The 27,486-nt window shown below is 42.2% G+C and overlaps 1 protein-coding gene across 7 annotated transcripts in view; it reads left to right on the top strand.

Moving 5' to 3' along the window:
* The window catches only part of PRKAG2 (protein kinase AMP-activated non-catalytic subunit gamma 2), a 223,134-nt gene that overhangs the window by 146,312 nt on the left and 49,336 nt on the right, over nt 1-27,486 (top strand). For 5 of the 7 annotated variants that reach the window (XM_071734667.1, XM_071734669.1, XM_071734668.1 and 2 more), the window contains 2 exons: nt 3,965-4,179; nt 27,004-27,085. In XM_071734667.1, the coding sequence (XP_071590768.1) occupies nt 3,965-4,179; nt 27,004-27,085 (297 nt within the window). Of the gene's footprint in view, nt 1-3,964; nt 4,180-26,539; nt 26,663-27,003; nt 27,086-27,486 lie in introns of those variants that run through there. The other 2 variants (XM_071734673.1, XM_071734674.1) reach the window with 2 other exon arrangements.

Genomic DNA, 27,486 nt, shown 5'->3' with positions numbered 1-27,486 from the left:
TTTTTTTTTCTGGTGTTTTTTTTTTTTTCCTAAAATTCTGTTTTATGTTACAGAAAAAGGAAAAACTATTTAGGTTCTGAACACAAAGTTACCACGTTTCATTGTTTGATGAAAGAAATATTAGCATAAGGGAGAATTACTTACCATATTGGTTCATCTTTTTAACAGAACCAGTACAGTTTGTAGCCAAACTCAAAGACTGTTTCTTCTACAAAATCCTATGTATATTGTGAATTTTTTCAGCTTCATTATAGGACACTCAAGAATTGTTGCCTAAATTTGAGTGCTTAGTAATTTTATGTTTATGTTCTCCAAAATGAACTGTTTTCAGCCATGGTGTGTAGCTGTAACTTCTTTTGTAGTACAAAGGAGAGGTACTGCACATACACATAATGAAATATTTAAACCAATGCTACCTGTTCAGATGGCTGTCCGAGAGGATTAAAATTAAAGCAAACTTCTGGTAACTCCTGAAATTATTTTGGTCTAGGGACATAGTACAGATTTTCATTGAATCATAGAATTGGCTGGGTTGGAAGGGACCTCAGAGATCATCAAGTCCAACCCTTGATCCACTCCCGCTGCAGTTCCCAGCCCATGGCACTGAGTGCCACATCCAGGCTCTTTTTAAATATCTCCAGGGATGGAGAATCCACCCCTTCCCTGGGCAGCCCATTCCAATGGCTGATCACCCTCTCAGTAAAGAAATTCTTTCTAATGTCCAACCTAAACCTCCCCTGGCACAACTTGAGACCTCTTGTGCCCTCTTGTCTTGCTGAGAGTTGCCTGGGAAAAGAGCCCAACCTCCCCCTGGCTCCAACCTCCTTTCAGGGAGTTGTAGAGAGTGATGAGGTCTCCCCTGAGCCTCCTCTTCTCCAGCCTGAACACCCCCAGCTCCCTCAGCCTCTCCTCATAGGATCTGTGCTCGAGTCCCTTCACCAGCCCAGTTGCCTCCTTTGGACCTGCTCCAGGACCTCGATATCCTTCCTGAGCTGAGGGGCCCAGAACTGGACATTTCATTCTTTTATGTTGCAGGCTGTTATAAAATACTTTGCAGGGTTTAGGATGTCAAGCTGTACTGAAGCCTTTTGTTTTAATAATCATAAAAATATATAACATTTCCTATAAGATTATTCTTTCAATCTCAGTATTGTAAAAATGTAAATATCATAGATATCACAATAATGCTATGGGGTAGGCTTTTAAGTACTAAAGATTGAGAAGTTTGATTACATAATTTAATCAATACCCGGCAAAATAATTATAATTTCTCCCTCCATCTCTGTCTGGAGACTGAGTCACAGACATACTGAATCTCAAATATATTAGGGTGTGCACCACAGTAAGTACTTTATGTTCCAAGTGCCAAGCTGAAGCAGTTGTAAGGCTCAGCGTGACTCCCAGTAAAGATGCTGGAGCCACAGATCTTTGTTATCCATGACAACTCATTCCAATTGTCCAAGGCTGGTATCCAAAAGGAGACACACCAGCACTGAATGTTCTTATGAAAAGAAAACCACTCTGTCTGTCCTGGCTGTGCTGTTACACATCTATAATGAGTGTAACTGATCATCTGCATCTATAATGAGGTGGCAATGGTTTTCATAGGATGTAAGAGATGTTATTTCCTTGGTCTCCTTTGATCTACATCTTCCAGTGTCCTATAGATGTCCTCTAAACTTGGTAGTCCAGTCCTGTTAGGAAGGGGAATATGAGGTTTCCTTATGGGTTGTAATTGCTTTTTTGGCAGAGCTTGTTCATACTGGAAGTGTTTTTTGTAGCCTTGCTGAATACATTAGCCCACAATGAGCACATCCCAACAGCAAGACTTTAAGATCTAATGGTGTTTTTCTCCCATTTAGTGGTTTTACATTTGCATCAATTACAGCTACTCTCCAGCTCAAATCCTAATGTGAGTGCTCAGGAAACATTTGCACATCCATAAAAGCACAGAAGATAAGAGCATTTTCCCCAGAACTGTTTATCTAAATTTGTCTGTAAGCAAAAACTGAAAAGTCAAGTGAGGTGCTCTTTTGATCCTTCAGGATGCAAAACACTCTCCTGTCCTACTGAAATCAGGAGAAATTGAGGACATTCAAAACACCAGAGGTATTCTTGCCTCACCCCATAGCATGTCACAACATTTCTATCTGCCTGCAGCACCCAGTGGCCACTGGGTCTGTGGTCATTGCTGCTTGATTGGCACAGCTGCAGGGCTCCTTGTGGAATGAAATGGAAGTCCTTGAAGGGCAGCTGTAATTTGGGAAAAGGGTTGAAGAGAGGGACTGAGTAGGGTGTCCTTGCTGATTCCATGAAAGCTAAATTTTTCAGCGAGAAGTAGGATTTTCTTTGAAATAAATAAGTACATTACATAAACCCAGTGCAAACAAACCACACTGTAGTCTAATTATTTTGCAGATTTCTTGGTAAGCAGTTCTGTTCTCTTAAAGTTGAATCTCTTCATATGTAAAGACCCATCAAGAAATGTTGTTTTCAATGAAGAATGATAGCTAAAGAACAGATACCTAAATTCTTCATTAGTTTCTTTAATTATAAGATATGTTATTCTTCCTCATATATATCCTCATATAATAATTTCTTTGGGTAATAATTTCTTCAAGTAATAGATCCCTCCCTGGGTTGTTTCTTTCAAGTTTTCTGAGCCTAGCATCTTAGTTATTACTGATTTTTATTCTTGCTTTCAATCAATACAAAAGTTTCCTTTGAAAGTGCTGTCTGGGAGATAAAACATGACACTGAGAGGTAATGAGGATAAAGTTGGGTTATACTAATGCTGTTTGCCCTTGGTTAAAAGCAGGGACTAGTGGGGGCTGCCTGTTCACCAATGCAAAGCTTTGGTGCAAAAATCTCTGGTGGAGCCTTGAAAGCTCACACAGAGATGATCAAGAATCATCATATTCTCAAACACTGCTTTGAATTACTTGGGATTTTATGCTTATGAAATGCAATCTTGTGTGCTCCCTTTTGCTGGGGCTTCAGTTCCTTCTGGACAAACTGATCATCTGCACAAATCTTTGGAAGGAGAAGAATGAACCAAATTCAGAAATCACGGAGTTGCCATCAGCCCACTTAAAATATCCAGCTCTGTTCAGCCTTACAGTCCTTATGCACCTAAGTCTGTCTGATTTATGCTGGCATAAGAGATTCATCCTTAGTTTGCTGACGTACATAGAGGTATAACAAGAAACACAGGTGTTGTAACTCGAATTTTTTGCTTGGCTGTGGATATCTGCTGGTTCTTAAGTGGATAATAAATATTATCCACGTAAATTATGTTTGGTCACAGTTCAGAACTACCTTAAGAACGTAACCAGAAATACAGCTGGAGTGGATACATGTGTCAAATGCAAACAGGATGCTCACAAGAGAAATTATCTGCTCCTGATACTGATTTTAACCTAATAAATGAATGAATTTCCTCCTCAAAAGCTGCTGAAAACAATTCTAGTTTGTATAAAGGCAATGCCACAAGCCTTACACGAAGCAGAAATAGCCCTTATTCCTTTTTGCTTCTGCTTCTTGCTTTATTCTTACTCCTGGACAAGATACTGTTAAAATAATTAAAAAGAAGAAGCAGCAACCATAAAAGCTCTTGAGTAATTCTGATACTTACAAGAGTATTAAAATTATAACAATAAAGTCATACCAGAGCTAAGGATCATTTTAGAAGTAAGCAATCAGACAGGAGGCTAAGGCAACACAAGCCTCCAGCACCCTGCACTTCCCACTGTGCCTCCCTGTAAGTGGACCAGACAGTTCACCTAGTTGAGTGATTAAGAGTTTTAATGGCCAGGTGGAGCAATTCCCTTTCACAAATGAGGAGGTGAGACCCATACTTTTAATCTGGGGAAATGTGATGAAAAAATAGAAGCTCACTGTCAAGCTGAGATTTTTGTCTGCTTCTCTTCTGAACTGATCCTTGGTAATTATTCTTTTTTTGCAGCCTCTGGCCTCTCCTCTTCTCCATCTACCCCAACACAAGTGACCAAGCAGCCCACATTCCCTCTGGAATCCTATAAGCATGAACCTGAGAGACTAGAAACACGGATTCACTGTTCTTCCCCTCCGGATACAGGGCAGAGATTTTCTGTGCCTCCATCTCAAAGTGCAGCCAAGCCTCCTATCATGACACCAGCTCCCTATGCTACCTCAAAACCAGTAAGTAAAGCAGGTGTCCAGTTTTCCACTGGGTTGTGTGTAACTGTTCCTGAATTCCAACTTTTGGGCTTTGTGTTCATACTGTGGAGCAGAACAAGAACAATGTCATGAGGCATTTACTTCAGAACTGTCTCAGCTTTCCCATTATTCAGCTGACCAGGCACTAAGCAGTAGTAGCTCCCCTTCTGATTTACCCAAATAGCAACTCATTTTTGCACTATTCTCAAGTGAACTTTGTCTTGGTTACAGCTCCCAGCATACAGTGCCGAGATGCTGCTTTAGAGAATAACACTTTATTTAGGATTCTCTTTCATCTCCCTTAGGAAGAGCTTATGAGAGGCTGGCAGCCAGGGAGAGTATATCAAAAAGAAATTCACAGTCTGAGCTGCAGGGGTTTGGAGTTCCTGCTGCCTCTGGAGTCTGAGATGACTGGGGCAGCTGGTGACTAATGGCACTGGTTGCTATCACTCCTCCTGGGAAGTCGGGCAGCAGTACCAGGGGTGTTTATCCAGCCCCCCAGGCAGCAGAGGTGTCTCCATATGAGCAGTTTCTTCAGCTCCTGGGAATGCATGAACTCAGCAGTTCTGGGAACACATGAATTTCAGCCTCTGAGATTCTCCACCACAACATCCGCACTGGGTGCTGCCTCCTCCCCTCTCCCTTGGCCTGAGCCTCACAAAGTGTCACTGCTCTTTTGTTCTGCTGTTCCTATCCCTTTTTGTCCCTTCTTTCCTTTTTGTGCCAATTCCTTTGCATTAGCTGTATCTTTCCATTCCCCTGCCTCGTGGAACCAGCAGACTGATCTGTCACCAGAGTTCATTCCCCTGTATCTGTATTTCTCAGGTTTTTTTTCTTCTTCCCCCCCCCCCCGACTATAAAATCTTTGGCATTTGCTGTCTCCAGAAATCTAGAATTGTAAAGGACATTGAGGTTCACGAGGTCTATTTCCCTGCTGAACGACCACAAGTTCTGTTTAGTTCCAGTTCTTAGTGATTTATTGAAAAGCAGGAAGTTTCCTCCCACTCGCCTGTGGAAAAGTTGTTCCAGGATCTGAATACGCTACCACAGCAATCCCAAAAAGTTTTGCTTTTGTGTCAGGTACCTCCACAGCAGCAGCTGTTATGCTGAAGGTGTTCAGATACTTAATTAAGGCTCACATACAGCTTTCAAGTCCAGCACATGCTCTGTTTTGCAGACACCTTCTGTAGTGGTTGGGAAGTCTCTGATTTTAATTTCTTTTTTTTTTTTCATGGACAAGTTATGACCATTTGCTCTCAAAATTAATAGCCATTTTCATTCATTGTTTGTTACATCCTGTTGTACCTGTAGCTAACCTTTGTTTTTATAGATTAAGAAAGCTAAACTCTCCTTAAAATACAGGCTTTCTGTGCTCCTGCTATGCAAAAGTAAATAACTACATTAATAAGTAAAATCCTGCAGTGATAGTTAGGGAATTCCAGCAGTAACTTTTCTCCAGCCAACTCACTGCCTTTCCAAAGAAGTAATAGTCTTGGGACACATAAATTAGAAAATTCAAAGGCTTTTAGGACACAAAAATATTTTTGATTGCTTTCAGTCTGTTGTATTATTTGCATATGAATGTATTTATCTTTCTTATGCAGCTACAGAGGAGTCTTTTGTACCTGTCAGAATAGAAATGTGAAAGCAACAGAATCTTAGCACATTCCACTGACTGAAAGACCTAAAAGATTGTTTTGTTTTTAACTATTTGCTGATGCATACAATACAAAAGTGAGTAGAAGATGCCAAAATAAAGAAACCGAATTCTCAGAAACTGTTGTGGTTATATTTATGTACAAGAGAGAATCTGGATGGAAACAGTATGTTGGACTGATAAGTATCTCCTTACAGATATACAAGAAGATGCAGAAATACAAAATAGTTCCTGATTATCTTTAGTTTGTACCCTCTGTACTCATTTATATCTGAGAACAGTGAGTGTGCAGGGGGGGCAGTGAATCATTAGGTTTTTTTTCACTTGGGAACAAACGTCAGTGGCTACAGATCCGTGAGGAACAAATCAGTGTAGGTTTAATTTTTCAACAGAAACCAGACAGAGAGATTTGCCATGCTCTTCTAGTAGAAGAAATGCTTAGAGGAGAGAAAGGATAAATTTCAGCACATGACCACGTGTCTGATGCTGATGGGTGTTCAGTCTGGACTGCCTTGTCTTTTGATCCCTGCAAGTTATTTACCTAGGATGCCTTTACAAATATGACAGCAGAAGACCAACATTCTTGTTTGGAGTACTGTATTTCAAACATTTAATTTATTCTGAGATTTGTGTTAATGAAAATATGTTTTCAAATGGCACATGCCATAAACAAATCTTAAAAAGGCAAATTCAGTTTCTTGTTTGCTTAGATCACCATGTTTGGCATAACAATTCCAGTTATCTTAGAAACATACTGTAAATTATACGATAATGGTTTCATAGTGGTCATGCTGTTAGGTGATCAGTGTAATGACAGGGAAGCTTCTGTGCTGACAACTGAAATGAGAAGTTAACCCTGATCTACAAGGCTCTGTCAATTTACATCTTATTACATTGTTTAACTAGTGATGATAATGTGTGTGGTCCAAGAAGTGTTATGATTATTCCTGATTGCCACATACATTGCAGTATCAAAGAGGGACCTTTGGACCCAGAGCTGGAATTATTGTTTAAAAAAACACAGAAGAGCAGATAACTGTAGAAAGGTGCAGTATCAGGATTTGCAACTAATCCTAGCCCATTTTTATAACTAACAGCATTTGAGCTGATTGTGTACTTGCTTTTTATTTGTATGAGACTGGGTGGCATACAGTAAGAGAAAAGGCATGGAGGAATCACAGAATCATAGAATGGTTTGAATTGGAAGGAATGTTAAAGATCATCAAGTTCCAACACCTCTGCATGGGCAGGGACACCTCCCACTAGAACAGGTTGGTCCAAGCCCCATCCAACCTTGAACACTTCCAGGGATGGGGCAGCCACGACTTCTCTGGGCAGCCTGTGCCAGTGTCTCACCACCCTCACAGTGAAGATTTTTTACTTAATATCCTCTCTAAACCTACCCTCTTTCAGTTTAAAGCCATTCCTCCTTGTCCTATCACTACAGGCCTTTGTAAAATGTCCCTTCCCAGCTTTCCTATAGCCCCTTCATGTACTGGAAGGTGCTTGAAGGTCTTCCCAGAGCCTTCTCTTCTCCAGGCTGAACCCCAACTCTCTCAGTCTGTCTTTTTAGAAGTGCTCCAGACCTCTCATCATCTTTGTGGCCTCCTCTGGGCTTGCTTCAGAAGCTCTGTGTCCTTAGGTTGAAGTCCTCAGCACATGACACAGCACTGCAGGGGGACTCTCATGAGAGCAGAGTGAAGGGGGAAATCCCCTCTCTTGACCTCCTGGCTGCAATTCTTTTGTTGCAGCCCAGGACACAGGTGACTTTCTGGGCTGCAAGTGAACGTTGCCACCTCATGTTGAGCTTCTCATCAACCAGCACTCCCAACTTCTTTTCTTCAGGCTGTTCTTGATCCATTCTCTGCCCAACCTGTAACTGTGCTTGGGTTTGCCCCAACCCAGGAAACTCCAGGCCTGTCAGCCTGACCTCAGTGCCTGGCAGGGCTATGGAACAGATCATCCTCAGTGCAATCACACAGCACCTGCAGGATGGGCAAGGGATCAGACCCAGCCAGCACGGGTTTAGAAAGGGCAGGTCCTCTCTGACCAACCTGATCTCCTTTTATGATCGGGTGACCCGCCTGGTGGGTGAGGGGAAGGCTGTGGATGTGGTCTACCTGGACTTCAGCAAAGCCTTCGACACCGTCTCCTACAGCATTCTCCTGAAAAAGCTGTCAGCCCACAGCTTGGACAGGGGCATCTGTGCTGGGTTAGGAACTGGCTGGAGGGCCGGGCCCAGAGAGTGGTGCTGAATGGTGCTGACCCGGTTGGCGGCCGGTTACCAGTGGTGTCCCCCAGGGATCAGTGTTGGGCCCAGTTCTGTTTAATATCTTTATTGATGATTTAGATGAAGGGATTGAGTCCACCATCAGCAAATTTGCAGATGACACTAAGCTGGGGGGGAGTGTGGATCAGCTGGAAGGCAGGAGGGCTCTGCAGAGGGACCTGGACAGACTGGAGAGTTGGGCTGATCCCAACGGGATGAGGTTCAACATTCCAAGTGCCGGGTCCTGCACTTTGGTCACAACAACCCCATAGGGAGCTCCAGGCTGGGCACAGAGTGGCTGAGAGCAGCCAGACAGAAAGGGACCTGGGAGTCTGGATTGCCAGGAAGCTGAACATGACCCAGCAGTGTGCCCAGGTGGCCAAGAAGGCCAATGGCATCCTGGCCTGTATCAGGAACAGCGTGGCCAGCAGGTCCAGGGAAGGGATTCTGCCCCTGTGCTCAGCCCTGGTGAGGCCACACCTTGAGTACTGTGTCCAGTTCTGGGCCCCTCAGTTCAGGAAGGAGATTGAGGTCCTGGAGCAGGTCCAAAGGAGGCAACTGGGCTGGTGAAGGGACTCGAGCACAGATCCTATGAGGAGAGGCTGAGGGAGCTGGGGCTGTTCAGCCTGAAGAAGAGGAGGCTCAGAGGAGACCTCATCACTCTCTACAACTCCCTGAAAGGAGGTTGGAGCCAAGTGGGGGTTGGTCTCTTTTCCCAGATGACTTTCAACAAGACAACAGGGCACGGTCTTAAGTTGTGCCAGGGGAAGTTTAGGTTAGATATTAGAAAGAATTTCTTTACAGAGAGGGTGATCAGACATTGGAATGGGCTGCCCAGGGAAGTGGTGGACTCTCCAACCCTGGAGATATTTAAAAAGAGGCTGGATGTGGCACTCAGTGCCATGGTCTAGAAACCGCAGCGGTGGGTCAAGGGTTGGACTTGGTGATCTCTGAGGTCCCTTCCAACCCAGCCAATTCTATGATTCTATGATTCTATGATTCTATGATTCTATGATCTGCAGGAGCTTGTATTTTTTGAGTTTCATGAGGTTGGCATGGACCTGCCTCTTAAGCCTGTCAAGATCCCTCTGGATGGTCTCCCTTCCCTCCAGTGTGTCAGCCACACCACACAGCTTGGTGTTGTCAGCAAACTTGCTGAGAGTTCCCTCAATCCCACTGTCCATGTCTCCAAGATGTTAAAAACCACTGCTCCCAGTACTGACCCCTCAGGAATGCCACTCGTCACTTGTCTCCATTTGGACATTGACCTGTTGACCACAACTCTTTGATTGAGGCCATCCATCCAGTTTCTTATCCACTGAATGGTCCATCTGTCAAGTCCATGTCTCTCCAAGTTAGAGGCAAGGGTGTCATTCAGTGTCAAATGCTGACATCAGCTGCTCTTCTCTTACTCACCACTGCTGTAACTCCATCATAGAAAGCCACCAAATTTGTGAGGCAGGATTTGCCCCTTTTTATCCAAGTGCCTTAGCATCATTTCCAGTAGTATCTGCTCCAGGCACAGAGGTGAGGGTGACTGGTCTGTACTTACCCAGCTCTTCCTTTTTTTCCTGTTTAAAAATGGGGGTTATGTTTCCCCTTTTCCAGTCAGTGGGCATTTTGCCAGACTGCCACAACTTCTCAGATATTATGGATTAAGAAAAAAAAAATTTAAAAATATTTATTTCCCAGCAGATGTAATAAAAACTTCGCATGTCTTAGTAGCACTTGTAACAGTGTATATTTTGATGTGATTTTTAAGCCTTAAATTCTGGTGGGGGGAATAAATTCCTGCCAGGGAGAGATCCTCCTTCAGCAAGTACCATCTCACCAAAGTATACAAACCTAAGCAGTTAACCTCCTGATAAGCTTGTGATAATCACTAAGGTCTGGATTTATCCCACCTAACTTCAGAAACCTATCTGAGCTGCTTAAGTGGGGGGTGCAGTAACTCAGGTTGTCTCTGTATCCCAGAGAGAGGCATTTGCAGGGGATGCATCAGTGGGCAGGGACAGCCTGGATTAGAAATGGAGTGACTCCAGGTGTTGGATTTCTGAGGCTCTTCTGTTGGGTGCCAAACCTAGATGGGATGAGGCTGTGACACAGCATTGCAGCAGCTCCTCCAGGCTTTCCTCTGGGTATTTCCATGTTCCTGGTGGTTGGGTTGTAATGAGAAATTCAGCTGATAAGAGATCAAAGCTATACCAAAAGCTTCCTGTGCACTGCATGAGATGGGGAAGGAGCAATTTGATTTTTCACAGTGCAGTTCATGAATGTACTTTGGCCTTGTGCTGTTTGGGCAGCATAATCTTCAGGTGGTAAGTGGTAAATGATAACTCTTCTCTAATGTGACATTACTAACCATGAAAGGAATGTAGAGAGGCTGCAAGTTAAATAACAAACATGTTTGCCCTGTTTCCGCTTTGCCTCTATTTTGAAGTGGAATGCAATATGTTGAGCTTAATGTAGCTCTTGCCTTCTCACTTCATTCTTTCTTCTTCCAGTGGTGCATAAGACACTGTGTGAAAACAGCAGCATTCCCTGTCTCCTGCAAACACAAACATTTTTGTGGTACAGAGTTTCCTGCTCTTTATGGGTTTCCCCTTTCCTGGCATGAGAGGAGTCCAGGCCAAAGAAAGAAGGTGCTAGCTCTAAATTGAGGAGTTTCTTTTGAGTTCTCTTTTGGTGAAAAACAGGGCTGGGGCTTCCTCTGCTCAGAAGAAGTGATAAAGGCAGAACATGTTCACAAATGGCCCTTTCCATGTGTTTGTGTAGTTAACCACTGCTCGCCAAGTAACTTCTGAGTGATTTCCCAGAACTTTCTTAAGAATAGGGCACCTCAGCCAGAAGGTAGCCTGAGACTTGCTCTAAACTTCTGTGAGCAAGTCCTGAAAAAGCTGCAGATACAGCACACAGGAAGAACTGACAGAATCCAGGCTGCATCCATTTTCCTCAGTCCTTGCTGCTCTTGCCTATGGAAGGGGAGAGACCTGATGTACAGATGGGACTTTCTTTTCCAGTCCTAGATACAGAGAGGGAAAAGCAAGATTTTTTTCTGCAGCTACTTGCTTGTTAAACAGTGGCACTTCCCTGCAAGGCTGCTCATGCTGTTTCTTAGCCAAAACGTAGTAAAGTCAAGCCCAGGGCTGTTAACTTGTTCAGCATGAAAGGCTATTGCATCACCACCTGCTGCTGGCAGGAAGCCTGGGAACCAGGATATGTGCAGCAGGTCCTTCAGTTTGGCTCTCTCCAAAAAGCCATGTCACATTTCAGAGCTCCATAATCTGATTAAAGAGATTTGAATCTGATGAAGAAAACAGAAAAGCATTCTTTGGTTCTGATGTTGTCTTGGGAAAAAAATGGAAAAAAAAAAAAAATTAAAAATCACAGGCTGGCAAATAAAAGAATGCAGTCTGCAAATGTACAAGAAGTCTCTATTTCAGCATTCATGTGGTTTAAAGGCAATATATTATAGTGATAAGGCCTTGCTGTGATTCGGGGTTGAGTTATACCACAGTAAAATGATCACAGAAATTAGAACCAGAAGGGCTGTCATTTACCAGTGAAGGAAGCTCCTGCAATGGTGGTGTGTCCTGGCTAGTTTTAAGTGCCTTAATACCAGAACTCCTTTGGGGAGATGATTCTGTTCTCTAACAGATGCTATAGGCTGTAATAAGTCATCATTGTTTAAACATTTCTCCCTACTGGAACTGTTACTGTCCCCATGGAAGTGTATTTAATTTAAATATATTTGGTATATATATTTGTGCATCAGCTGGCATGTAACTGACTTGTTGCAGAACTAGTAACAGATCAGCTTTTTGGTGAGCTACATATCAATGACATCCAGTATTAATAGGAAAATGTTTTGAGCCCACCTGATTTGATTTCTGTCTCCTTTGATAAAGCATCATGGTGGCCCCACTGAGCTGGATGTAGGCTCACAGGAGAATTATATTAAATGGTTGGAAAGCCCATAGTGAGATTCAGCAGGACATAAAGAATAAATGAACCAGTAAGCTCATGTGGATCTGAACATTAAAAAAATAGAAAGCTTCAGCTATACCACACTACTTCTTTTTAATTACAGCTCCCATTTTATTAATATTCTGTTCTTCTACTTCACCTTCTCCCTACTAGTCTTATAGTTTTTATTACATTTGGTATTTTCCTCACCTTTTAGTTTTTAAAATAAGTAACAAACACCTTACTAGCCATTTTCTGTGGTTAATTTGCTTTTTTTTTAAAAAGCCCCTTATTTGGTTTAGAAGAAAAAATGTCCATTTACAACCTACCAAAACACTGGTTTACTAGTGTATTTTTGTTCTGATTGCAGTGGTCAGATTCTTGGCAATCAGTCTTAGGATTCAGTGAAATTGTATTGCAGAAGGATGATTTTTTTTTTTTTTCTCTTCTAAGGAACTGTGTGTCTGTGTCAGGCTGTGGATTTTTCTGCAGCCACAGAGATAATCTAATCAACTACCTATGGAGTCACTCAGTGGAGAAATTATTTTCATGGCATAAAGTCTTACAATTCCTGTTCCTACTCCTAGATCAAAAGGAGGAAAGCTAGGTGGAAAGGATGAATAGCCAGAATTCTGAGCCAAATCAATCCCCAGCTGCTTTGACAGCTCTCATAAGGCTGTAAGTAGCTAAGGCAATTCAAACTAGACTATCTGTGAGTCTTTTAAGTACCAAAATTGGTACCAAAATTATGACCCCAGCAGCCAGAAGACAGAGTTAGTGGCTTAAAGCTAAGTGATTTTTATCACCCTGAGTCCTGCTCTACTCATGGTGTGAAGAGCTAAACCTAAGAATCTGGCCTCGTGTGTCTGTGTAGATAAATATCTTTTGAATTAGTAACATGATATAAGAGAGTGCTTTAAGATTGACAGCCTAATTTTACCCACTGAATTGATTTCTCATGTTAATTTCTGAATTTTAGACTTGTTAATTTAATAAGTATCCTATTACTTTGCTAGAAGACTGGAACTTCTTGTAAGAGTAAGCTCCATGATCAATTAGAAGCATAACATACTTCTAATATCATAGTAATATACTCTGATTTAATGTAAAGCTGCAGCTTAATCAAGGATCCCTGGCACTGTCCTACCAGCTACATCTGGATAATTTTGGTACATAAAACTTATTTATCATCTAGGCTGATTATTCATAAAGCAGTAGAGATTACAGACCAAAGCCTTTCCATGGAGGAAGGAGATGCACAGTTTTGAACCTGTTCTGCTGCATCATGCCTGCTATGACTAGAGGGAAAATACAGCTCAGAATAAATGAAAAATGCTTATAGAAGGGAACTCAATTCACTGCCATCTCTAAGCCCAGTTTTGTCTGTATTGTAGTTTTAGATTTAGTGTCTTTAATGGCCAACAGAGTTTTAAAGAATCAGAAAAGCTGGGTGATACCAAAGGGACTACAGAAAGCAGTGATATTCCTTTCTCACTTCTTTACAACATTCCCCAGTCCCTTCCTCTGGCTGGATGAAATAAACTTTTGAAGTTGGGAGAAATAAATTGGGACATCACAACCAACACTCCTGGAAGGCTTTTTTCCCCCAGATTTCATATTTCAGTGTCACTACCTGCTTGTGCACAAGGAGAGCAATGTAGTTCTTTAAAAATACAGCTTGTGCCCGTGTTTTTTTTTCTTTTAAGATTATAATCAAGCAAGTTTGGCCATTTGAAAGTCAGCTGCATGGGCTGCTGACTCAGAAGAGGACTAGATACCATCTTGGCAGCAGCTTGGAAAAATGTTTCCATTGTGCTGGTGAAATGAATGCAAAATATTTGTTCTTTGAGCTTGTTCACAACAGCATTCTCAGCTGGAACTGAGGGTGGGGCCATGTGGAAGACATTTGTAGGAAGAGAATAATGATTGGTACAGTGCCCAAGGTATGCCTAATCTTATATTTTTTATTAATAAAGGACAAGGCTCTTCCCCTATGGGGCTTATAAGCTGAAGAGTAAACTGCTGACAGATAAAAGAGAAATGGTAATGGAGGCAGAAGGTCAGCAAAAAAAAGGGAACAGGGCAGAATTCAAGAGCAGAGGTTTTAATTTGTCTTTTTGCATGTTTAGGGTTACAGTAAATTGCTGGTGATAAAGTTAATACTTCAGACTCTTGAAATTTGTATTTATCACACCTCTTCACTTAAAATTGCACAAGCCAGAGCATCTGTGGCATGTAGAAAGTCTTTTTCCTTCTACCTCAGAACAAAAGGTTACTAATTGCTATTTTGTGGTGTATGAGCACATATGATTCAAGCAGAAAAATAAACACAATTCTTGCTCTGAGGACCTTATTGTCCAAGGGCCTGATCTAGCAAAACAGGCCAGGCAAATTCTAAGACAATAAGAAAGCAATGGCTTAAACAGGGTTGTTCCTAAGCACTTCTTCCAGTATATGCTTGCAGAATAGATTTAAGTGTAGCCATAACAGAGCAATGACAGCAGGCATTGAGGAAAGGTAACCTGAAGGTTACAGCACTGAGTTGGGCTGAGGTTGCTATGTATTTATGTTGCTGAATCTCAGGTGCTGCTTTGTTTTGGTTAATGTCAATGTGGTGATGGCCTTGATCCAGGAAAGCACTTAAATAGTTGTGTGGTTAATTTTAAGTATGTTGGTAGTCCTGTTGGAGTCAAGAGTATTAGAGCACTTAAAGCTATGTGCATGCCTTGTCACTTTGGTGGAGCAGGGTCTCTGTACTATTTTTATTGTCTATTAAAAAACATAAAAATCATTAGCACAGGTACTGAAGGTGGAAAAGGCACCTGATGAACAGACAGAGAATGGAGGAAGAGTTGGAGAAAACACTGAACGTTCAGAAAAGACTAAGTGAGGAAAAGGGCTTGGGAATCAGAAGAGACCTCCTGGCGACAATGGAAAATAGCTGAGTGGCAGGGAGAGCAGCAGCTGCAAGATTGCTATCTGCCTGCTGCTGTGTGTTTGGCCTTTCAGGCTTTGGGTGTTGGGATTGTATTTACTTGGAAACACTTGTGGTATGTATTATGTCAGGATCCAGCTCCTTGCATAAGTGGAAACTGCTATTGATGAAGAAATTACTTACGAAAGAAGACAACAGATTCCTCCCCAGCCCCTTCCCTTCTCTCTGCTGTAAGGAGAGTAAATCCCAGCAGACCTCTTGCACACAGGGACAGGATGCTGCCAAAGCTGATTTCTTAGGGAGTACTGTGAGGAATAGTTTCCATGGAGAGTGCACAACTTTCTTTCCTGGGAATGTCTTCAGAAAGAGACAGCAGGATGCCACCGAGCACCACTTTGGTACAGAAAGACGTAATACAAACAGTCACCAAATACTTTCTTCCATTATCTGAGGTTTTACAGGTACAGAGATTCTTCAGAGAAGAGGGGGACTTCTTCAACCTTCCTTTTCCTCATGGCCTCAAGCATTTGGCTGTTGCTGTTCTGGAGAAGAAATACAGGAATTCAAAGAGCATTTCAGTTGTGGAATTTTTAAGCAAAACGAGAGTTTAGAAGGGAGAAAAATACAGTGCCAGTAGCTAGGGAATGCTTTAGAGATCAGAGAGAGCTGCCTGCAACCATCTGTCCTAGGAGAGATCACTTGTGTGGCTCTGAGTCACTTGGTCTCCCAAAGCCTCAGTTCCCCACTTATAAAAAAAAAATGGGATAACACTTCTCTAAGTCAAAGAGATGACAGATACATAAAAAACTTTTACAGAACTCAGATATTTCTTCTAGAACAGGAGTTGCAAGTGGCTTAAGGTAAGCTAACCATAGGTGTCATGTGGTGTATTTAAAGTTTGGAGCAACAGGCTTTTACACTGCAGACTGTAATAACATATAGAGAGCTGGCAGGTTTTCACAGCACATCAAGATTTACACAAAAGATCACTGTAAAGCAGGTTGCTCTTCTGAGTTCTGTGTTTATTTTACAGCCTCTTTTAAAACAGTTTGGACATTCTCAAGAACTGGTAATTTCCAGATCATTATAATAGGACATTGTCCTACATGTTATATAAAGATGAGTATATATACAAACATTCCCAAAAACTGATGTTGTGCACTGTAACGTAGACTTGCTCATTTTTACTTCTTTTTACCACAAATAGCCATGAAATTACTTTAAAACCATGAATCGATGTAATGTCTACCTAAGCCTAGTAATAACCTTAAATAAATACTTAATGTTTTTCTAGAGGTCCATAGCCAGACATCTATTCCAAACACAGTGTGCCTTTCCCAAGAGCTTAAAATATCATCAAAATAAACTAAAAATTAATATAACAACCCCTGAAATGTCAGAGCCAAATCAGCTCCCCTTCTTGCTGGAATGTCCCATCCTGTCCCTCACAAGGCCTTACTTGGGCATGTTCTGAGAACAACCCAGCTGAAACTCCAGTGCTTAATAACCCAAATGGCCAAGGTTAGGCCTTGGGATTGCCCAGCCAACAGCACTTCCCTTTCTGCAGTGCCATGACTCCTCCATGAGCACTTCCACTGGTTCCCTCTCTGCCAGACAGACCAGGGCTCAGCAGTCTCTCTGATAAAAAGGTCCAGAGTTCTGAGAACTTTTCATCTCAAAAGATGATGCTCCTTGTCTCAATAGATGATTAACTTTGATATATGACCAATCTGGCAGAAACAACCACTTTAATCTCAAACAACTGACTGCATTATTTAATTTAATATCCAACTGCTTTTCTTTTTTTTTTTTCATTTAAGTTAAACTGACACTAAATTTCCAGTCTGTTGCTTAAGTCTTCTTCAGAAACGAAGAGGCAACTCCATAGGGCTTATATACAAGTTAATGTAGTGTAAATAGATTTGAATCCTGACTTGACTGAAATCTGTGCCAGTTTTTCTATTTATTTCAAAAAGGGTAGATTGTCTTATGACTCAACTATTACCTTACCTTTTTAATAACAATTTAAACAGTATGCTTTCATACCACTGCTGACTGGGAGGTACCACTCTGTTAATACAGAAGTCTCCTCAAACAGGGTATTGAATGCAGTGCTTTATTTCCATATTTTGAGAGCATGTGATAACCTAACATAAAAAGCCCTAGGGATGCATATAAAGAAATAATTTTTGTGGACATTTAACTACAGACTGAATTTGCATCTAAGCTTATGTACTTGTGAATCCATAAAAAGTAATTTGGGAAGAGTGTTAGGTTCCTCAAGCTATGCAGAATCACTGCCATCTGAAAACCAACTTTTTGTCAAAAATTAATTTATTTGGAGACTACAGGTCAACAATAAGCTCTTTTTTGAAGGTAGATTATTAATATATTGGTTTCTCTATGCATAATAGTAGCTACTCTGAGATAACAGACTTCAAAACATTTGGTGGGACCACAGGTGGCACTCATGCCTGGAGTTTGTGAGCTTGTGGGGTGGGCTTGAATGCCATCACACAGCCCCTGAGTGCTATGGATTAGTCCTTCTTTGTTGTTTAATGTTCTCTTAGAGCTGCACTGAAAAATACTTCGTTATCTTTTCCTGCCTCTTTGAGATAGATTTCAAATACTCCTTCTGGTATCCTATTGAGTCCTGAGCTCTGCAGTCACGGTGAGTGGCTGCAGAAAGTGGCTACCTATAGCCACAAGTGAACACAGCTCATTTTCTCTGTGTTTTGCCTGCAGTCACCTACTTCTTAGTGCAGCTGGTGCCGGAGAGTGATTTGTTCAGCCCAGGCCTGTGTAAATTACTCAAGGAAGTTCTGTTGAGTTTGTGGTTGATCCTGAGCTGAGGGTTGTCTCTCTGTGTCAGCAAACTTGTAACTCTGACCTGCATCACCCTCCTAACGTGTAGGCTCAGGAGAGCTGCTTTCAGCCTTCCAAAACTGAAAATTACATTTTAACAGTAGGCGACTAATGAGTTACTAGAATTTTGAAGGGTGTACTGAAGTGTGGCATTAGTTAACTTCAGGCCTTGCTAGGGAAAAGGTGTTTCATTTTAAGTTTAAGAAACGTCGTCATTGAGAGCCGGTGTAATGTTTGCAGAGTGAAGTCACTACAGAGCACTGAGATGAAGAAAGTGAAATGGTGCACAGTAAATGTGTTAATTTAAATCAGATTTGCCTCTGAGGGGTTTTTTCAAATTTGTTTTTCTCAGTGGCCTCTCTTCTGCAGAGATTATGATTACTCATCAGTACTCTGGCCTCAGTCCAGCTGCAGTACTTAAGTAAGCGCTTAACTTTAACACAAATAATCTTGTATTCAATGCCAGTGAATGAAGACTCACTACATCTGGGCTCACACTTACTCTTTTCCATTCACATTAAATTAGTGGATGCTTACCTTGTTTTTTTACCATTAATGCTATCTTAATCTGTTCTTCAGAGCTTTTTAAGTGTATGTCATAACAAAATATCTTCTATAATCATGCTTCCTACCTGATTGCTGCAGCAGTAGTTTCCCCTTGCTCTTAACCATGCCTCTCAGTGATAAGAGGCAGGTCCTATTTCAAAGAGACTAAGGAGCACTCAAGCATATGTGTGAAAAGAGCTAAGGTATATCTTTTACAGCACATACAATAAACATTTACAACAAGAACACTTACAAACTCTGCAGTAGATTACAACAGTAAGTGGCATCCCTGTGTTTGCAGAGTCAGGGAGCAGGCTTGTAACATCACTATTCTTAATGAACTCAGGTTTGCTCCTCACAGCTACTTAACTTGCTTTGAACTTTGTGTTCAAAAGGATAGAATTTATATTGTTGGGTTGATTAAATAACATGTCACGCTGAAAATATTGATTCAGACTCCACCTATATTCTGAATGAGTAATCCAAGGAATGAATGTTGGCCACAAAGGCTTCTGTAGAGAATGCTTCTGATATTCTTGAGTCAAAAGTCTGCTTTATCTGAGTTGCAGAGTGATACAGGATCAGACACACAGCTAGAGATTAGAGGTTATGTAAACAAATCCTGCTTCTTCTCCACTTCTGCCTTGACTTCTCTGTAAGAATTTAGCTGGGGATCCTTGGTCTTTTACTTCTTTTGAAATTTATTTTTTAGAAGTGCTTAATTCTTCTGTCACTGGTACCATATTTTGTTTTCAAAGTGAGGTGCTGCAGGACACTTTGTTTATAAGATAGGTTCTTTATTTCTTGTGTTAGATCAAATAAGGTTCTGTAAATCTATTCTACTTCTCAAGTCAGTGGCAGAACTCACTGGGATTAAACAGCAAGTGCGTTTCCATACAGAAATACTTAGGAAGTGCACTCCACTAGAAAATGTGAAATCACTACACAGTCAGTTCACAGGTCATCAGGGTAAGCAGATTTCAACCCTTAATACTGCAGTGAAGATTTAATAGCAATGTGGTGCCCATTTCATCACCTTTCCTAGTACTCAATGCACTCCTATATTCCCTTTTTTTTTTTCTTTTCTTTAGGATTTGGCTAGATTTGATTTTTGTTCCACTTGCGTGATCCATTTAACCTATTAAAGATTCTAAATTTGACTGTTTATCACTAAGAATTAACTCCATATAGTAATTAATATTATAGCAATTGTTATGTGGAAGGATACCTGCAGTGGAAGACTAGTTACTAGTCACTAGTTCTAAAAGGTAACTGCAATATATTATCTGACTTGTATCCCATGTCAAAAAACTCCTGCTTAGGACCACTGGGTGGTTCATACTCTGATGATATTGGGATGAAGAAAAAAAGTCTTTTCAGGCCATAGTTGATATCCAATGGCAAACTCAATTTGAGCTCTTTTAAAATGAAACCATTAGAGCCACCTTTAACCTCACTACACTGTGTTAGAAAGTTATATAGAATATATAATCTTACTCCATCACTTTCATAGCTGCTGATTGTTGTGCCTCTTGTTCCCTGAGGGCCTCAGAGGTTTGAGGCAAAGCCTTGACCTGAGCCCAGAAAGGCTCCAGTGGAGATTATACAGTGCCAACAGAGAGTGCATTTTCTATCTGTCAGGTTTTGTTGTGGGATTTGGTTACTGTGTTCTAACCAAACTCTAGTCTATGAATTGTTACCAGCTTCACTTATACACGCTACACACTGACATGATTATGGCATCTAATATTTCAAAATAAGAAATTTTAATACTAGAGCAAGTCTTATTGCATTTCTTCCAGGTACAGGAAGAAAATACTTGAATCCAGTATTTTGTATGAGACATTCCCTTCCTTACTTGTTTACTTAGTGCTGGAACAGAGCAGAAACGGTAGAAATTACAATTCCTGCCCAGCAGCTCTGTTCACTCTGAGCTTTGGGAGGTAAGGAGGAATTTATCAGAGCTCCTCACTGGGAAGGAAAATGTTCTTTAACCTCCCAATGGACTCCTGCACTGTCACCCCTCAGCCAGCATTTCCATGTGCAGCTGGGGTTGTTAAATACTGAAGGGATCTGACTGGTTTTGGTTATCCCACTCCAGCAGAAAACAAGTAGGAGTTTAATTCACAGTTTAACCAGCAGATGAAACCTTTTTTTTCCTGATAACTCCTATCTTTTCCCACCAGGCTAAATGAAACAAAAAATAAGCAGTGTTTTGAATTAATTCTGCACAAGCATATTGAAAGAGAACAAGCTCGTCTATGACATATATTTGGAAAAATTCTAAATTGTTCATTGACAGCTCATCAGGAAAAGAGCTTGTTAACTACTTGAGTTGTATAGAACTCTAATTGTAGTAAGGAACACCAGCAAATGGTGGGAAAATTACCATTTGTAGTTTACTCTTGCATTCAGTATGGGTCTGCCTTGATTTGCATTTAGATGGGAATTCCTTCTTGTTGCTCTTCAATCCATTAGGTTTTATAAGGTAAGTAGCTTTGTTTTTTTCCTTCTTCTTCTGAAGTACTTGAAAGGGCATTCAGTTTTACTGCTCAGCTATGAGCTGTGCAGGTGGCACTCCTAGCATGTCCCTCTGGTGTCACTCCTTCATTGACCAGAATGACAGGAGGAGTAGAAAAGCCTGGAAAAGCTTTGAGACAAGCAGCTTTGGATTTACCTGGAAATGCCTATTTCTAAATAAAGCACAGGTAACATTTTTGTTGCAATGCTTTAGTAAGTCTGTTCCAGACATATTTGGGATTTGCAGCAGTGTTTCTTTTTTAGGTTGATCTTCCTGTTCCTACCCCGTCATCAAAGATTAATATGTAATCATTATTACTCAGAAAATATTTGCTTTAGCATTTTTTTTCATTTAGAATTAAGGCTACTTGTTGGGGGAGGCAAAGCAAATTTACATTTGTATTAGATTGTTAGCAAACTGGCTTTTCTACAAAACATACATAGAAAGACTTCTCATTGAATTAGCATACTAAGATTAATTATATTTTTCTAAAGATTGCACAAATATAGGAACAAAATTAGTCAAGAAATTATATTAAAAATTCATTTCCCCTCAATCAATTATATGTACATAATTCCCAAAGTTTGGGGTTTTTTAACCTGTTACTAAAATTCTCCCCTGACAGATTTTTAAGGGTTTTTTTCAGCAAAACATGGTGATGCTTCACCGTTATTATGTTCAGAAAGCTCTCTTGAAGTCCAGCCTAAGATTTCCTTGCTAAAGGCTAAGTAAAATATTCCTTATCCCATAAGCAGGGGACCCAGAATATAGTTATATAGTTTATTACTTTTCTTCTTGCAAGAGCATATCATATTTGGAGACTGTTGTTTTATCTTCCTTTTTTTTTTTTTTTTTTCTTTTTTTTTTCCCCAAGACTAAGAAACCAGGAGGGTTTCAAGTCCTCCTTTACAGGTCATGTTTACTTAGGTCATTTTTGTTGCTATTTGTTTGGACTCCCTTGGTTCATTCTTGAGTTCAATACCCAAAATTGAATGTAGTATCCCAGATGGCATCTAACGAGGGAATGTTCATAACAGATTTGATGTTTCTTACCTAAAACACATTTCTAGATAGTGTGATTTTTTTTTCCAAGCAACTGACATTGTTGTCTTAACATTTAGTTTCATTCTCAAGTCTTTGCCTTGCATGACAAGTTGAGAAAGATGGGGTTGTTCAGCATGGAAAAAAGAAGGCTTCAGGGAGTTGGTAGCAGCCTTACAGTAGCTGAAGGGGCCCTACAAGAAAGCTGGGGAGGGACTTTTCACAAAGGCATTTAGTGATAGGACAAGGGTTAATGGCTTAAAACTACAAGAGAGGAGATTGAGATTAGACAATAGGAGGAAAATCTTTACCATGAGGGTGGTGTGACACTGGATGAGGTTGAGAGGTTGTCCAGAGAGGTTGTGGATGCCCCATCCCTGGAAGTGTTCCAGGCCAGGTTGGATGGGGCTTTGAGCAACCTGGTCTAGTGGGAGGTGCCCCAGCCCATGGCAGGGGACTTGGAACTAGATGATCTGTAAGGTCCTTTCCAACCCAAAGCATTCTGTGATTCTATGACTGCTGCAAGCCAATCCTTCCCCATTTTATTTCTGCATTTGATTATTGTGTAATGTGCCCTACTTACCCCTATCAAAGTGCACCCTGTTTTTCAAATTTTCTAAAAGAGCAGCATCTCTGAGCACTGAGTCATTTGAAAAATGTGATCATTATTCCTTCAAGTCATGAGTGAAAAAACTGACTTAAAACACAGACATCTGTCCAGCCCTCTCTTAAACCCTTCCAGTTAGATAAAGAAATCTTACTGCCTTCCTTGTGAATATCACTGTGACCTTTAGCAGCCATTTCATCTCGACTATCTGGCTTGCTTACATGAGTGTCATGCAAGATAGTGTCAAAAGTCCTGTTAACTCATGTTGCAGCTGCTCACCACAGGACTCTACCCTGTCATTAAAGTGACTGAGATTGGTTTGGCATTGTTTATACACATTTTCTGTTAGTCCTGATCTGTCTTTCCTCTAACTGCTTAGAATAGGTGTACTTGTTCTTTTATCCATCTTGGAATCAAAGTTACACTGACTTGTTTATAGTTTCTTGGCTCCCTCCCCATCCCTTCCCTTAGACTAAGCTGGAGATGCAGAGATGGAGCCCAGCATGTTTTTATCCTAAGTATTTGTCTAAAACAGGCCATGTCAATGACATCCTAGCAATGTTTGTTTCTTCACTGCTTGCAAAAGCAGCAGCCTAGGGTTACTCATTCAATATAGAAAGCTACACAGAGGTGTCAAAGCTCAGGTAAAATGGATCTTGTTCAAAGCATTTTGATATAACTGGTCTGATGCTTTCCACTGATAGGTCCATTTGCCAGTGAATAAATTCCTGCTAATTCATGTAGGCAAGATGGAAGGGGGAAAAAAAAATCTTCTGCAGATGTTAATTGCTGTTCACTTCCCTGAGCTGTCCCAATTTAGACACTTAGTGTGTTCTTAAGAAAATAATGGGGTTCCTTCAATAGGACATAGGACTGAAAGGACTCCTGGGTTATCAGATAGGTTTTAACATATTCATTTTAACCGGACATATTATTTACCAGACTGATTTTTTTTTCTAGTGGTTATTAGTAACTCACTTTAACCTAGAAACCTAAAGAAAACAGAGACCAAGTGAGCAGTTACCTATTAAAATTTACATTCTGCCTTTCCAGAAGTCCTGAAACCTCTTTTGTTTACATGCACCTTTTAATGACTTCTGCTGTTGTATCAGCCTGGAGTTGTTTTACTTTCCTTCCACAAAGATTGCTGGCACTGCTGCATGAAGCTTCTCTACTGGTGTTACGTCCCAGGTCTATGTTTTGGTAATAAGTATTATTAAGTACTAAGTAATGCCCCTGTAAAAACCAAATTGAAACAGTAAAGAAGAAATGTTTTCAGTTTTGCTTTTGCATGTATTTCTCATCTAAGCTTTTACATAAAAAATTTCTTTTGCTTAGCAGTATTTAGTGTATGAAGTATATACTGTCTTGTCACATTGGGTATCTCAAATAATTAAAATGGATTGCCTGACACTACCAGCAAAAATTTAAACCATAATCTAGACAAATCCTTTGGTCATAGTTAGCAAAACCTCCCACAGAACAAATATTCACAATCAACAGATATCGAAACATTACAATATATATCATCTTGGTGGGAATTACAGGTCCTTTGAAAGACAGATCTTTTCCCTATCTTTAACCAGTAATCCCTTTATAAAATGGTAGCTAGAGTTTCTAGAAGAGGTAATACCAAAGAGTGGTAAAAATATCTGCTAATTTGTCTAATGCTGTAGTAGTCCAGAATAAACAAGACAGTGTTTTCACACTGATTTAAGCAGACTTAGGAATGGGTTGATTCCAGAAGGTGTGCTCCCAGTGTCATTCCTGCCCTTGGCACACTCAGTGCCAGTGCTTGCTGGTACAGCTGTGCAGTGAGTTAGATCAGAAGTGATCTGGATAAAAATCAAACTTTTCCATTGGTCTGTTTGGTTTTCAGCTGCATCACTTTCCTGTTCTGACTCACTGGGCTGCCTACAAGCCACAAGGAGCTAGAATGCAAATGAAAACCATGATCAGCAGCTTGTTCCAAAATTGGTTAAAACAAACACTGAGACTGGAGGCAGAGTGAGAGATGGAGTTTCAGCCTTTACTTCTTTATTTCCTGTGTGGTTTTTTGAGCAGTAGGTACGTTACAACATAGCTATAGCGTTCCCATTACAAATCTCTTTTATCTATTAAATTACTGCCTTTACATTACCTTGAGTTTCTTATAGTACTCTTGGTTTGGATGTAGATTCTGTCACTGTAAAGTCCTGATCCTGCAGCAAGCTCTGAGGCTCACAATGCAGTGTAGCTCATTGCAGACTGACCTGACTTGCTGTAAACAAACCCTGTGTTGTGGCAGGTGAAATGCAGTGTACACCTTTGAATTGAATGTCCTCATAGCTGGTGCTTACTAGGTAATTATGGGGAGTAAATATTTGTTGTTTTTAAAAAAGGAAACAAAATCGTAGGTTGCTTCTACTCAGGTATGTAATGCTATTCTTCTTTTGTTTAGCAAAGGAGGTTAAAAACTCTTATCAAAGTACATGATAAGGAAAATGGATTATTTAGAGCTTTTAAAGGTAGCTGCTAGAGATAAATAAAATTTCCCAAGCATTTTAATTAGTAGGCTGAAAATATTATGAATGATTACTATATTATTAATATATATATTAATAATATTTATTATATTAATGTATATCAATAATATATAATAGTATTCTTCATGTTATATGAAGCACTTTGTTATCTTCTGTGGCTGGGCAATTAAGAGTATTTATTGAAATCCTAGAAGATTTTAAAGTCCTAGAAGATTTTAAAATCCTAGAATTTAAAAATTCAGCTATGAATTAAATATTTTAAGCTTTTCTTTCCAAAGGGTCTTAACAGCAAAGAACTGGATATTGTTAACTTCCTAGTCTGTCCTTTAAAGTGTGCCTAGGAGGAGGTAGCCTGGTAAAAAGAAGCTGTCACCAGCAGTTGGCTTTCTTGCTTGAACCATCTCAGGACTGGATAAACTACAGACAGCTTTCTGTTTTCCCCTAATTTTGGCTCTCTCATCACAGCTTTCTGTGTTGTGTGCACATTTCTGCGCTATCCAAGATCTACTCAACTTTCCGTTCTTGGAGGAATCGCTGACCTTTTGAAACCCTGAGCCTGTTCTCAGGGACCAGGAGGTGTCCAGTGTTCTCTCGTGGCTCTCGCAGCCCCCAGGAGCTGCTGCCATTGCCGGGGACACGATCTCCGCATCCCCCTCTGCAGCATCCGTGTCCGAACGGATCCTCTGGGGCTTCCTGAACAAGTCCGTGGGTACCCATTCATTATAGCTAAGGAAGCGGGGCTGTAGCTGCCCACATCTATCTAAATAAATCTAAAATATTAATATCTTTCAAATATTTCCTTTTTTTCCCATCGATTCTGCTGTAGCCTGGTGTACAAGCTCACACGCAAGACTTGTAAAGCTGCGAGGGTGCAATAAATCCCTTTTTTTGGTACGCTGAAGCCTCCAATGGCGTTAACTCCGTTTCAGACACTGGTAGCAGCCAGTGGACCGCAGGGTGTCTGATGGCAGAGCGGGTACCCCGGGTTGGCGGTTCGGCCCAATGCGGAGCTCCCCGTCACACACCGGGGAACCCCCCTCACCCCTCCCCTTTCCCCCTCACCCCCCCCGAGGGGCAGTGGAACTGTCGGCTTCCCCGCCGCTGCCTTGCAGGTGAGCGCACGGGACCGCACCAACTCCGTTTGGCGGGGGGAGCAGAGGGATTTCCTCCGCTCCGCCTCGCCTTGAACCGCACTAGTCCAAAGCAGCCGAGCGAGCAGCCGAGCCCGCAGAGAGAAGGCTGCCGAGGGCGCTCGGCTCGGCAGAGCTCCTGGGGCAGCAAACTTCTGCCTCCTCCTCCTCCTTCCCTCCCTTTTGCCCGCGGAAGTGGTAATTACTCTGCCCTCCCGCTTGACCAACGGGCTTGACTGCAGCAAAATGGAACGTACCAATCCCTCCACCGGGGGGGGCAGAGAGGCGGCGGCGAGCTGTGGCGGGAATCGCTGCCGTGCCGAAGGCGTTCGGCCTTCCCCGGGCGCCCAACGCCGCCGACAGCCGCCCTCTCCGCGCCAGGGAGGGGCGGTGCCTCCCGGAGGCACGGCCGCGGGGAGCCCGGGGGCCGTAGGGTTAATGGGCTGGGCGCAGCCGTCGCGATGGGGGGAGGGAAGGGCGAGTCCCGGTTCCTCCCCTCCTCAGTGTGTGTGAGGCAGCGCACAGCGAGCCGTGCGTGTGTGGGAGGCCGAGGGGCAGTGTTGCCGTCGCCCGGCCTCGGCTCCGTCCCGCCCTCCCTCCTCTCAGCGCTCGGCGGGAACCCCGCCAGCCGCCCCCTCAGCTCCGCCGCTCCCCTCCGCCGCGCCGGGTTGTTCCGATGCCGCCGCGGGGCCGGTGAGTCCGCGCCTGGATGCTCATCCCCTTCTCCTCTCTTCCCTCCCGCAGGCGGCGGCAGCGGCTCCGGCTCCCTCTCAGCTCCCGGCCGCCTCCGAAGGGATGCTGGAGAAACTAGAGCTCGAAGATGAAGGTAAAAATTGAAGGAAAAGGGGGGCCCAGGGGGCAGGTCGGTGGACACCCACAAACCCCGCGGGTTTGGGCAGAGGGAAGGGATCGGGGTATCCCCGGAGCCCGCCCTGGGGAAGGGGTCGCGCCATGCCCGGGCCGTGCCGCCCCCTGTGCCGGCCCTGTCCTTGCAGGGCGGGTCGCACCCTTCCCTCCTTCCCGGCCCGATCCCTTTGCGGTGCTTTTGTCCCGGTGGCTGCAGCCCGGGCTGTGCCTTGTGCCCGGCTCGCACGCCGGCTCGGAGCTGATGGCAGCACATGTCTGCGCCTCCAGACCGCCGCCGCTCCGGCGGTGCCTGCTTTTAATCTGCAGTTCCAGTCAGCCAGGGTTCCTGGCACTGAGGAGAAGGCAACCTTCATGGTATTC

Source organism: Heliangelus exortis, chromosome 2 (assembly GCF_036169615.1).
Source record: "Heliangelus exortis chromosome 2, bHelExo1.hap1, whole genome shotgun sequence".
Taxonomy (NCBI): domain Eukaryota; kingdom Metazoa; phylum Chordata; class Aves; order Apodiformes; family Trochilidae; genus Heliangelus; species Heliangelus exortis.
Note: the sequence above shows the minus strand (reverse complement) of the source record. Positions and strands in the feature narration are given on the sequence as shown.